At 39.9% G+C, this 14,242-nt stretch overlaps 1 protein-coding gene across 6 annotated transcripts in view; it reads right to left on the bottom strand.

Annotated features, from left to right (window-relative positions):
• The window catches only part of RALGPS2 (Ral GEF with PH domain and SH3 binding motif 2), a 111,302-nt gene that overhangs the window by 71,158 nt on the left and 25,902 nt on the right, over positions 1 to 14,242 (bottom strand). For all 6 annotated transcript variants that reach the window (XM_063406566.1, XM_063406570.1, XM_063406569.1 and 3 more), the window contains exon 4: positions 6,130 to 6,180. In XM_063406566.1, coding sequence (XP_063262636.1) covers positions 6,130 to 6,180 — 51 coding nt within the window. The remainder of the gene's footprint in view (positions 1 to 6,129; positions 6,181 to 14,242) is intronic.

Raw genomic sequence — 14,242 nt, 5'->3', positions numbered from 1 at the left:
CCTGCTTCAAATATGAATCTGAGCTAGAGAGCCAAATGTCCTTTTGTTTTTAATCACCTTCTGAAGATATTTAAAGAGATGATACACCTAGTTAACTCAGTCTGAGACATGTCCCGTATCTTTAACTTGCCACATTACATTAAAGAAATACCAAAAAAGTGTCATCATTTGCAGTAACAATAAAAAACCCACTATTTTCATTTTTCCCTTTGAAAGGAGCCTATTTTGGGAAACTGCATCGTTTTGCTATTTACTGTCACTTAATTTCAACAAAGAAGTTTTCATTAAAATCATAAATAACTAAATGTACCAAAATGAGCTCTTCCATTTGTATACAACAGCACATGAATAGATGCAGACAGCATTCAGCACACAGCCTGTTCCACAGTGCTACCAAGAAAAGTAATCAATATAGACACAACTTAATTATTCAAGTGGTATAATAGCAAAGTACAGCCCTTCCTGTTTACTTATTCATGTCTTCCTTCCAGATCATCCACTCTGAAGTGCTCTCAGTTTTATCACCATACTGAAAACTCCTCACTGAAGCCAGATTCACACTGCACATCCAGCTACCACGTAACTTATTGAAGATGACTAAACATGTAACCAATACTTGTGCCATTTCACAGAATCACAGGGCTGGAAGAGACCTCCAAGATCATCGAGTCTAACCCAGCCCTAACCTCAACTAAACCATGGCACCAGTGCCACGTCCAGCCTTTTGTTAAACACATCCAGGGATGGTGACTCCACCACCTCCCCGGGCAGGCCATTCCAGTACTTTATCACTCTCTCTGTGAAAAACTTCTTAATATCCAACTTATATTTCCCTTGGTGCAGCTTGAGGCTGTGTCCTCTTGTTCTCTCAGTTGCTGCCTGGAGAAAGAGACCGACCCCACCTGACTGTAACCATGTTTCAGGGAGCTGTAGAGAGTGATAAGGTCACCTCTGAGTCTCCTTTTCTCCAGGATAAACACCCCCAGCTCTCTCAGTCATTCCTCACAGGGTTTGTGTTCCAAGCCCCTCACCAGCCTCATTGTCTCCTCTAAAGGTGCTCAAGCATCTGAACGTTCTTTAAGACACAATTTAAAAGAATTTGGTATCTGGATAGCCTAAGTTCTAATGTTTTCGACTTTTTTAAACCAGAAACTTCTTAGCATCTTTACAACCAATGTCCCAAAACTACTAAAAAATCTCATGCCAGTTAAGAGTGACCCTGAATTATTCTAATTGAAGTTTGTGGTGTGCTGGTATTTCTTAGTGATTCCTGGTGATTCCTGGTGATTCCTGGCCAGGCACTGGAGAGAATGCAGAATTTCTGGCTTTGTATTTAGGGCCATTCCTTCAAATTTCACTAGGAAGTCGTGCCACCTAAATCTACCCTGGAAAATCTAGCATGTTCAGCACAGGAAAGCACTGTCCTTACACCTCCACTTCAATGAGTGTGCATGAGACAACCACAGAGGCCTGAATTACTCCTGTTCCAAAGGAGAGCAGGCTTCTGGAGAAGGGAGCCACTCAAGAGACTCTTGATTACTCTACCCCCCAGCATCTCTGGTTTCCACTGCAATCACAGCTCTGCACTCAGAGGAACAAGGGAACTCATCCACTGGCATCTGATAACCATGATTCCTTAACAGCAGGAAAAAAAATTAGTTGTCACCTCAGGTTTAGGGAAAACATGGGAATTTCTTACAAATTCAGGCCATGTCCTTCAATTGCAATTGTCATCACTGAGTGAAAAACTCATCGTGACTCTGGGCAGAAGCTCCCCATTGCCCTGGCCCTGTACATCTAAAGGCCCACAGGGTACAGACCTCAGTGGCAACAGATTTGAGAATACTGCAAAATAAAAGATCCTGCTCCTGCCTGGGAAGACACACACCCAAATCGTTTTCCAGAGGTGCTGAGGCACGGTCACACAGGACCTGTGCCATCAGTTCAGATTCTTCAGCAGCTTAGGGTGACATCCACACCACCATTCAGGGACAGACACAAGAGAGGCACAGAGCTTTGAGTTCCAAAAGCATTTTCTCCTTCCCTTTAGGAAAGGTAGGAAACGCTTCCTCATCTCACTTGCAAGACCCCTCTCCCTTGTGCAGCCAACTTTCTTTTCTCTCGTCCTCAAACTACAAGAGGAGCGGTTTCCCTTTGCCTGTCCGGGTTCCCAGCAGGACCACCTGACCTTTCTGCCTCAGGGACCCCTGCTCAGAACCCTCTTGCCCCTCTCTAGGACCTGCCTGAGTGAACTCACTGCCCTTGGCTCTGCCCATCCCGCTGCCCCAAGATGCTGCCAGCAGCAGAGCAGCCACCAAGGTTTGTGCCCTCCCTGGATTTGGCCTGGAGCAGTCCCACACAGTCCCAACAAGGACTGCACTGACTGTGGCAATAAAACAGACACATCACACTGGAACTGGGAAACCACTCTTGTCCTTCTATAAAAATACTCCTCTGCTAAACAGGCTGTGCTGCCCATTTCTTACTTTATTTCTTGATCTTCCTCTGGTTCCTTTTCCACCAGAAGTTTCAAACCTGAAGTACTCCCCAGGATTATTTCCTTAATCTGCCAGCCAGCTCAAGAACAGGAGCTACACCACTACAACCACTCATTTCTTATTTAATGCGGTACATTTAAACTGATGTGAAAAACTGAGAGACATAGGATCAAAGATACAGAAACTGAACTTTCTCTGTAACTCATTTTGGTTTTCATTCCCTTTTGAATACATAGCATTTTATTTTCCTTAACATACTGTGGGAACATTTAAATTATAACCTGTACTACACAGCAGAGAGCAAGATTGTGTTTCTCACAAAAACCTTTATCTAGGTCAAAGGGAAAGTTTCAAAAAAAGGAGAGAAGAAGCAAGGATCAATAGTGGAACTGTTCTACAACTTCAGAGTAAGCAGATATTAAGAACACTGAGTAAGTGAATTTTTTTTTCACTGCCTAGCCTGGTGAAGCAGAGGGGATGAAGAGGTTAAAGACAATAACCCAGCAGAGATTTTCAGAATGAACACATATGGGCAAACAGTTTTGGATGACGTATTAAAACATGTAAAGCAAGTAATCAGATTTTCCAAAAAAAAAAAAGCCAAGCTGATGTGTTCTGCAAGGGGTCATGTGGCTGTTATTTAATGTTAACACAACTACCAGCAGAGCTTTACAGTCACTGCTCTCTAGAAAGCCACAACCACTACAAGAGAGAGAGAACAAAAACCAACATACCACTTGCCATTCCCAGAAAATAGAAGGGAATCTTATGACTGATTGGGAGAACTCTCTAATTTTTTCCCCCTAAAAATTAAAATACAAATTGGCTGTTTTCTTACAGATAGATGTTTATGTCAGGTGTGTTCTTTATAATCTTTATTTCTTATACTGCAGCTCACTGACAATTAAAAAGCAACCAGTAATTCCTTCTCTTTTCTCAGAAGTAACTTGCAGGTGTTTTTAGTGAAGAAGCAAGGTGGTTTCCAGAATCCAGGAGTGATACAGCCTGCACACAGCTCAGGCAGAGGACTGTGTCACTGAAGAGTATCTAACCATGGTAATGGTTCAACTCCCTGCTTCTGGCTCACCCCACATGTAAAGGGATCCACCACTTCCCTTAATCCCAGATTCTCTGGGCAACACTAAGCTTCCAGTCAGTTTTTTCAAGCATGAAATGGTGAGTTGTAGTGGGCAGTGTGTAGGAACTTGAGCACACATGTGAACCCACGATATCGCTAAGAAATCTGAATATAAACAGAAATAATTCTATTTACTTGCTACACATAGAGGCAAAAGGCTGCTGAAGTACTCAAGTGTGCTGTGAGCATGTTCATTGATTTTGATGCTAAAAGAAAAACTACTACATATTGCTTTGGAAAGTGTTATTCAGCTTTTTTTAAGATAACCAAGGTGAAATTCTGGTATTACTTTTTATTAAAAAAAAGCCACATATAATAATTTAAGGAATATTTTAACACAATGAGGAAGGTGCAACACAGTAATTTAAAAGATATTTAAACAATACTGCTCACACAGCCTTAAGATGAAAATTCATCTCCAGCAATTTAAAAAATTAAGCATCTCTGAGTTCATCTTTCAGAAACCTTATTTGAGAAAATAAATGAACACACATTAAAGGCTCAAAAATTTCATTCAGATACCACTCTGCAGTTTGGGAAGCAAAGGGAGATTCACAACCCATGTAACGAAGATTTGCTGGTGAATTACAAATTGCAATAAACACCCTGTTTTTAAATCATGGCACACTGGGGAAAAACATTGCTCATCATCTCCCACCATGCATACAAATGAGAGCTGTGAAATTTGGAATCAGTATTTAGAATGAAAAACCTCAAGTCTATCAATGCCATTCAGTCACTCACTGAAGACTCAGGTTTTATACAGGTGAAATCAGCTCAATGGTGTTTTGGTTTCTAATTACAAACTCCACAATGCCTGAGTGTACGTGCTGAGGGATGGATAAAGATTTACAAGTTGAATCAAGACATGGATAGGCAGGGGCTGGTGGAAATCTGAAGGAAGCTCAGACACCTACAACACTTCATTAACCTGCTGTCAAGGTGCCTTGAGGTAAACTAACCCTTCCATGTCTGATATTCCCTTCTGCAAACCAGGAGAAAAGCAATTTAATTGTGTGTAGCCTTTTCTGATGTGAGAGCAGAGCCCTGTTCCTCAGGGGATTAACACTGAGACACATCAGCCACCAGCCTCTGCATACTGTGAAGGAGCACTGATGGACAGGCAATACCTGCAGAGCCTTCAGCTGCCTGTGTGCAAACACTCCAAAGAGTCAAACAGCCACTCTTCCTCATGGATATTTTTCAGTGAAGGCATCACATCAATTTTTCTTATTAAATTTTCCTTATTCTTATAGAGATTTCTTATAAATAATTACTTTCCAGATATATCTGCCTACACTCTCAGATTTTTATTCAATAGCCTTGGAGGGCTTTTAACTGGCAGAATATGTTTGTCCTGATCTTCTATTAGGATCTCTCTTTTTTAAAAGCTCTTCTCCAAAGCTTTAAAGCATTTTACCCTTTTAGCTGACTCTTTTAAATGTTTTCCTCATATGCATATATGTGTACTACTTCTGCTAATGTTAAGAACTGCTGTGATGCAGGTTCAAATCAGATCAAATGGAAAGCTCTCCAAAGGATCAAACCAACAAAAAACTCCAAAAACCCAGACCAACTACTGGAAAAAATGAACAAAAAATCACACACAAATCCACAGGTGCTGGGAAATACCTTGCTGAAATACTATGAAAGCTGAATCATGACATCTTCAAGTACAGCTCAAACAGCAGCCTTCAAAAAAATTCCGAGGTAACACAGATGATGAATTCAATAATCACAGCCAAGAGATTGAGCAAGTTTTTCCACTTGAAGCAAAATATTCTTCAGTGTGTCACAAGAGTGACATAACAAACCTCCTGCCAGTGAAATAGTTTATGATGGACTGAAATGACTGATGACCTGAGAAAGACTTCCACAGTACTGATAAAATGGACAATGAACCGAAAAATAAACCCTCAAAAGTGCAAAACAATGCCTACAGGAAAATGCTAATGGAACAGAAACGAGGAGAAACAAATTCATCATTTATTAGAGCCACTGTAAAGATGCTGAAATGAGCTCAAGTTGGCTAAAATCTGAAAGGAATATGGCACTACATAAAAACAAACGAGAGAACACAAATCATCAATGTAATACCCAGCCTATCCAGAAATCACACACATCTTGAATGCCACTACAACCCTTTTCATTTTGCCAAAGGAGAAGTGAAACAGTTATGGAAACTTGGGACAGGATGAAGTATTAAAAGAGTTATCAGTAGCTGAAACCTAAAACACTATGATCAGAATTATCAAATCAGGATGTTTGTCATTTAGAAACACTAAATCCCATATGCTTCATCTCCAGCACAAGCTGAACTAAATACCAATATTAGTTCCCGATATTTTTCTGTTAAAAAATCATCTGCTTCAGAGCTTTATTAATTGAGATAGAAAATAAGATTTATAGACATACATTTTGAAATCCCGGAATTTATACTCTGTTGTCATTTTTCCTATTTAAACTGAAAACCAAATGTAACAAAATACTTACCTCTGGCTGAATTGCTTTAAATACAGGCACATCCATTAGTGTTATTTGACCCTGGAACAAAAATTTTACAAAAACATCAGTTAAGATCAAAATTAACCTTGCATTCCATTTAGATGCTGTACTGCTTAAGAACTGCATTTGTTCTGTTTCCTTTTCTTGTTTGGCTTTCATTTCTGTACCTAATTTCAGTGGTTTTAGCTTCTACCACAGGGTCATCCTGCAAAACCAAAGAAAAACGTGCTCCCAGCTTTACATATACAAATAATAAACAAATTATGAGAAATTATTCTCAGGAGCATAATCCTGCAGTTACATAGGCAAGTAAGAGCTTGAACTCAGAAACATAAGAGCCTCCCGAAGAAGACAAGGAACTGACTGCAGCTGCTCAAGGGTAGCTTCTCTCCAAACTCTGAATGTTAGTCCAGCTACACAATTCTACTACAAGCAGAAACATCCCTACAAGTTTCAATCAATACTTGAGCCATATTTGAGTAACGAAGCAAAGCAATTGTTGAGTTGCTCAGCAACAGTAAGAATCAAATACAGTCATCTCTTTTCCAGCAAGGCAGAGTCAATAAGTGCATTTTCATTCTGGGATGTTTGCTTAGCTTTGAGAAGAGTAAGGTCAAAGACCAGGTTTTGCATTTTGAAATATATTCAGAGTCTTATTTTAAGTTTATTAATCCTGCACGTTTTAGGATTGCTGACAGCCTATGTATCCAGGAAAAAAAAAAAAAAAGACCATTTCTTTCAAAGGTTGCCCAGAAATACCAGTGCCATCCGAGTTAGGTATCACAAATTTTCTTTTAATAATGAATCCAGGGACCTTGTTGTGTTCCCTCAGCTGTCAGCTGCACAGCTTTATTCCCATTTCCTTGAGAACAGCAGTGCCCATATATACACTCCAAGGTACACACTGACAGCTTTGTGACTCTCACAAATTGCAGCTGCCACTGATGCCACCATGGAAGGCACAACAGCTCCTCAGAGAAATCCAACCTTGCAGGAAAATTTTAACTGGGATGCTCCAGGTGAAAGTCAGCAAGTACAGAGAGGTACCTGCTCTAATGAGGCAAGATGTGCTTTGCAAAGACAACCCAATCTATCCTTGGTAGCACATCTTGATCTCTAAATGGGTTTTTACACAGGAATTCTGACAATCGATGATAAACATTAAAAAATGAAATATATGATTTGTCTGTAACCAACATCCTGACACAATCATCTGGCATTTTGCAGTACAACACCAGAGGAGTAACAAGCCCTTTCTATGTTTCACTTTTTTACACACTCTCTTTCCTGGGATCTGCTCCTTCCTCCAGCCACCATCGAGTGGGGCTGGAATGTCGATGTGCTGGAGGGCAGCAATTCTGTGCACAGGCATCTGGACAGGCTACATTCATGGCCAGTGGCATGAGGATCAACCAGGCCAAGGGCTGGCTCCTGCCCCTGGGTCACAACAACCCCAGGCACAGCTACAGCCTGTGAGCACAGTGGCTGGAAAGTGTCCTGGAACAGCAGCCACAGAACTCCATCTCCCATTTGTGTGCTCAAGTCCATGAAGCTTTCTCAGAAATGCCTTGTTTTTGGTGGATTTGTGGCTGAGTGGGTGCATCATTATGCTTCATGGTAAAGCAAATAAATAAGAAAAATTTTGGGGTTTGGGAAGGTGAAATGAAAAGAATGGCAACTTCAATAAAATTCAAATAGAAGGCACATTAAAAGAGCCTTACAAAAGACATGGGCATTACAATAGTTATTACATTTCACTGCAAATTCTCTTCACTTAAACAAGATTGCAACAACAGCACAATAAAAATAAGGCAGGAAACTGATTCTTTTTAGACTTAAATGTTGTCTTTCTGCTAGCCCTCCAAAATCCGTCCTCTTCATCAGCCTGACCTGCCTTAGCTAAATTTGACTTGCTTCAATAGTGACTCCTAAACAAATTATTACTTTAAGACAGGATCAATACAATATACTTATGAAATAAAAAGTATTATTAGAACTTCACACCAGAGTTCACATATCAAAATAAATGCATACATTTTAAAAAGGGATATTAAAAACGACATTTTAACAGAAAAAAACCCACACAAGTGTCAAGGTTCAGGATTAATGTTCATTCCTAAAAGTATTTGAAATTGCTATTAAGTACATTAAAATATTTTTTAAAGTCTGACAATTTAAAAAACCTCTGGAACTTTTAACAGAGAAACCTCTTTCTTTTGGTACCATGTTGCTATTAGGCTGATGGGGCTTTTTTCCTTGCTTGGTTGACACGTTTTTGCTTTTATTATAACCTTGAGTAACACTGTATCACAGAAGCACTTGTTTAAGAAATAAGCCTTACTCCAGTTCCTTTCTTACAGAGCTTGAAATTTCCATTAGGAGTTCTCAGGCCTTAGCAAATTGCTCATAATTCAAAGGAATCAAGCCACTGAGAGCTGAATATCTAAGCTGATTGCTAAAAAGCCATTTGAATTTGTAGATATGACAGCGTAACTCACATTAGAGTCTAAAATTACGTTTAACATAACAGATTTTTTTAAACATTAACTTGCTCATATTTATAAGTCTATAAGTCTAATGGCTGAATTTTATTCTTTTAAAATGTGCTCACTGCGAAGTAAGTAAATAGAACAGACTGAAAAGCTGGCAGTCTAATTAACAGCACTCGAAATGACAAAGCTTCAAAAACAGTTTATGAGTTTTATGTTTTGTGCCATTGCTCAACTCTAACAGCAATGAAAAAGTTCTGCCGGGACCATCTCCAGGGGAATTTAAACACCAACAAACAAAGCCCCTAGTTTGGTCTCTGCAAGTGAGGGAGATACAATGCACCAACTTTTCTCACTGCAGCTCCCTAACCCAGCCAATACAAATTCTTGGAGAGCTTCCCTCTCCCAAATGTGGTTTAATGCTTTAATATTCAAACCAAAAATTGTAAGTGTTCAAATCAACTTGTTACATGAAGCATGCCAACCATAACTTCTCTGGTTTTGGGGCTGCCAACTGCACAGATTTAAAAAAAAAAAAAATAATTACATGTGCAATACAAAACTGTGAACTTGTCCTTACTTATCATTTAAATAAGCATTCTGATTATGCAAAGATAGGGAAACTTGGTATTTTCTCTCTTTCCAGAAGTGATATCTCTACCAAGTTCATTCAGATGTAGTAATAAAGTATTTCATCATTGCACAGGGTGAGCTGAATGGAGGTTTTGTTTCTGTTTGCCCTAGATCCTAGATAACAGCTCTAAAATATGAGAAGAAAAGGTATGTTTTTAATATACCACAATTATATTTCCAATTCTCGACCACTTGAAGAGGTGTACAAGACAAAACTACCTTTTAAAAGTGGTGCATGATCATTTTCCAGTTAACACACTGGGAAGGCTGCTGGCAGACACTTCCCCACCCTTTCACAGCCATAGGAGCTTTGCATGTATAGAAGATCTTGCCTGGGGAGTCTCCAACAGCCAAGTATAAAAATATTTTAGCTCTCGTGGTGTTGAGAAGTTGGACTTGTTAACAATTAAGTACTTCAAAATACTAAAATTATTACCACACAGCTTCATATAAAGAGTTTTTACCCCCTCTCAGGGACATCTGCCAGGTCAGAAATTTTACATTCAAACAACTCAGAACTACATTTCTGTGTGCTGCTTCTTTGAGGACTATAAAAAAGCTTAATGAAATAAAATTTAAAAATATTTCCTAAATCTTTCTTTTTTCTATAAAGACACATGGATTACCCTCCTTCCACAAAAATCTGTAGCTTAAGAACTTCTAGTTCCAGTTAAGACCACTGCATTAAGCTCCTCTCCACATTTCTGTATGAAAGTTCTCATTGGCCCTGGGCTATATTCCCACTTTTCTAGTCCCTAGTCCTTCTCAAGCACGAACTCTTTCTGTCAGGCCACTTGTTGTACATACTACAAGTTTTCTTGCCATGTACCTATCCTAAGGACAGGGCACGTCCCCCACTGCTCCCTCCCAGACAGAAAACCCTCAGTGTAAAAAGAAACTCAGTTTCTGTTTGAGATGAAGAAAGTCAAATGTCTGCATTCTGGTCATTGAAAAATATTGCCATCACCTGATTTTCCTTGAAGCCATGTTGGTTCAAGCAGCACTTCATAAATTGTTCCTTAATCTGAATTTCTAGAAGGAATTATATTTAAGCCTTCCAACTTGGCTTAGCACTGTCTCTCCGGGCTGCCAGGATATTTTCCTCACTGAAAAAATAGCTATGCCTCTGTTAAGCACAGCATCAGTAGGAGAATAATTCTGCTGTCCAGAATGAACACCAGGGGATTCAAGTTCCTGTGTTGAAGCTCTGCTTGCTTTCTTACAGAGTCCACTCCAAAATTTTTATCATTAATAGTTCCTCCACACGCTATAATTAAGTTGCTTCTTCTTGTTCTCATTGGGAACATATTTACTCTAATATTCTTCTGCAAAGTAAAGCTAACAGGATGTAGATAATCTGTCATAAGAACGTCTCTGAGAACTCCTCCTTGTTTCATCAAAACCATTTTTAAATAAGCTATTTGCACATTGTTTCCAAAATAAGCAGTATTTTCTTCCAACAGCCATTTGACAAAGCTTCACAGGGATGAAAAAGAAAGAAATACACATACAACTTAGCATGAGCTTACTCCGTAGCACTTCCAGGGACCAGGGCAAAGAATAAAGAATCTTTCTTAGATAACTAGGTGGAAAAAAAAGCAATGGATTTATACAGCTGCGCTTCCCTTAATTCTACCTCAAATATTTACACCACTGTGGCTAAGTATAAAATGGAAAAGTGAGTCAAAAAGTAAGAAACAGTCTAATAATTAAACAGTGCTGTCTAAGGAATACGAATTTACTGTAAAGCAAAAAATAAATATTTCCTCAACCTGAGGTTGGCCAGCTCCTTAATTTGGAGCTGATGTCCCCCTCCAAGCATTCTCCTTCAGCCTCCCCAGCCTCCCCTTTCCAGTGTCACTGCACCACCAGCAGATGCCTCCCCCACAGATTGCCCGTGTGCTCCAAACCACACTTCTCCCTGGGGTGAGAATGGGCAGCATTCACTGCGACCCCGCACACACAACAGCCCCCCCAGCAGGGCCAGACACCACGGGGCAGCCCTGGCACCAGCCTGCCTGCGGCTTCCAGCCCAGGAACAAAGAACTCAGCAGTGACCAGCCTAAAAGCAGCTCTTTAAATCTGAGATGTCTCCTTACTAGTTACATCTACAAAGCTGGCCATTGAATCCCTAAATGTGTCCTGCTTCACACTCATTGAATGGGATTCTTCTTCACCAAAATCTGTGCAACACTCTTGTATTCAATATATCCCCTGGAAGCTTTCTGTGAGCTGCAAGGTGATAAAGCAAACTATGAATTTGCAACAGCAGGGCCTGAAGATCTCACCTGTTCCTGTAACTTGGCCCTTTCTGAAGCAGCCTTCAGCCTTTGGAAGAATTAAAACCACCCAGTTGCTAACAAGGTTAAAAGTGACTATTACACCTCTATTACAACAAGAATTTCCATCACTGTTCAGTCTGGCCCCCTTGAAGGGCTGGAAGACTTTTGCTTATGAGACAAAGGACCATTACATGAAACAGCACTCCTCCTGTGCACTCAGGACTTTGTTAGATTACTGCCAAAGGGGAGAATATGGAAATAAAATCATCAAAAACATCTGCACTCAGGTTTCTCTTTGGCTTGGTAGCAGCTTCTTGAAAATACAGGATTACAAGCGATACCTTTTGTTGTCCAACTTGTCTCTTACCCACTAAACGACTAAACAGATGGAGTTTTGAAATAATAATGATGTCTCTGAGACAGTGGGAACTGAAAATACATCTGTGTCTCTCATTGGTACTGAAATCACCATGGTGGATCTTATTTCCAGCATATCTCAAACTCAATTATCTTTCAGATTTTTGTTCTTCCTCCTCTGGCATAACTGTACTGCTCCCATCTGTGCCCAGGGATCTGTTCTGATCCAAATGCAATGGATCACACAAGGTACAGGATGGGACCTCGTCATGTTAATGTTGACTTGATCAGTGAACTCTCACCTCTGCATTACCTCTGTACAGGAACTCTTCCACTGGAGCCAAGGCTTCCTCACAATTATTTAGACAGCTGTCTAACTACCTCTCATGCAGCAACTTTCATTGCTGTTTTACTGGCCTTTTCACGTTATCTCTCCTCTCAATCAATAAGCTACTTAGGTAGCCCACAAATTACTTCTTCAGTTTCCCACCTTAAAATAATGTAATTTATTTTAAACAGTATTCACTCAGCTGTCACAGAGACCTGTCTGTAGCCTGCACTGCATCCATTTTATAAGAGCTACCACTGAACAAGAAGCTTTCTCATACTTTGAAAAAGCAACTGGCAGCACATCCATGCCCAGCCCAAGAGGTAATAACACCCACCACCAGGAAACTTCACACACTTCTGCATCCTCAAGACTTTGGCCCTACTGCATCACTCTGGTGGCCTTCACACCCACACTGAAACCCAGGTGAAGATTTTACACCTCTCTGTTACAGCAGGACTAAACCCAGGAAGAGTAAGGAAGCGGCCAAGAAAATAAAAACAAGCTTAAGGGTCAAAGATACTTTTCCTCCAGGGTACGTAAGTTTTTGGCATATTTACTATTTCTACAACCTTCGGCAAGAATGATCAGAAAGAGACAGCACTCAAAGCAAAAAGGTGCTACTGCTACAGATATATGTACCTGGGGAAACAAACATTAAAAAAGAAGTGCAGCCATGTAAAGAAACAGTGAAAAAGTAATTAATTATTTCTTTGCCAAAGGACTGAATACTGATGACTTTGTTCAACTGTTCAGAATTCTACATGCAAGGTGTTTCATATCGATTTACAGTAAATCAAACCTGGTATGAAGAACTAGATACTTTAAAAGGAAAAAGGTTAAAAGCAAAGATGTTTCTTTGGAGGGACTGAAAAACAGCAAAATTGTACTTAGTAATAGAAACCAAAACCACAGGCACAGCTTCATAACTGTAATGTGAAATGCTTAATTAAACGATTCCTGTCGGTGAGCAGAACTCTACCCACCTTGAGGCATAACATGAAAACAGGAAAAACACTGGATTTGAATACAGATTTTTATCTAACCAAGATTTCTTAAGTGGGTAACATTTAGAACACATGGAGTCAAAGGCTGCTGCATTTGAGAGAAGGAGGATTAGATGGTGGTGCAAAGGGATTATGCAGTGTGCTTCTGTGACAAGGCACCTCTGTATATTCTGCTGTCCAAGTGAGTGACAGCAGCTCCACAGAGACTGATTGATCTATTCTGCTGTCCAACAGCATCCACCACTGGTAAACAGTAGAGCCATTCAACAAACTCATTCTGGCCTGAATGCATAATTCCACTTGAATTCATGTCCCTAGCCCCAAATTCCCTAAGTACTTAGATTTACCTTGTGTACAGATTCATGAGATAAAACTGGCAGGACAGCCAGCCCCAAAAAATCCATCTTCCCATGGAAAGTAGGTGATTCATAGCCCAGCTGTTCCTGACAACAGTGCAAGGAAGAGGCCCAAACCACATGACTTGAGCCTCAGTCAGGAATAAATCCCATAATTAATTATGATCCCTAGCCAAGAAGAATTTAATGTGTAAGTACCACTTCATAATCCAGCTGCTTTAAATTTTCAGTGTTCTCATTAAAATCAATTGAGCCACTAATAATTAACTGAAATAGTTATTAACAATTACAAACCAGAACAAACAGAATGGGAATATTTTGTGACACGTATTACTCCGTATCAATAATCTCCCCAGGACAACTCCTCACAAGTCTCACCACTTTAATTAGAAATGCACTAAGAGCTTAGCAATCTTTCTAGTAACATACTCAAATCACTTAGAGGGACCATCTGTTGTCCTCATCTCTATAGGGAGTAAAAACAAAACAAAACAATCACCCAGTGTTTTGGTTAAACATCTCATTATTCTGTGCACCCAAAAGAAGAAAACTAGAAAAGCTTCCTGGAGCAAAAATTAGCAGAGTTAAGAATTTAAATGCCTCCAGGAAAAAAAACAAGTACAGATCAAGTACAGCCTTGCAACTGAAA

Source organism: Prinia subflava, chromosome 10, assembly GCF_021018805.1.
Source record: "Prinia subflava isolate CZ2003 ecotype Zambia chromosome 10, Cam_Psub_1.2, whole genome shotgun sequence".
Classification (NCBI taxonomy): Eukaryota; Metazoa; Chordata; class Aves; order Passeriformes; family Cisticolidae; genus Prinia; species Prinia subflava.
The sequence above is the reverse complement of the archived record's forward strand: the minus strand, read 5'-3'. Positions and strand labels throughout refer to the sequence as shown.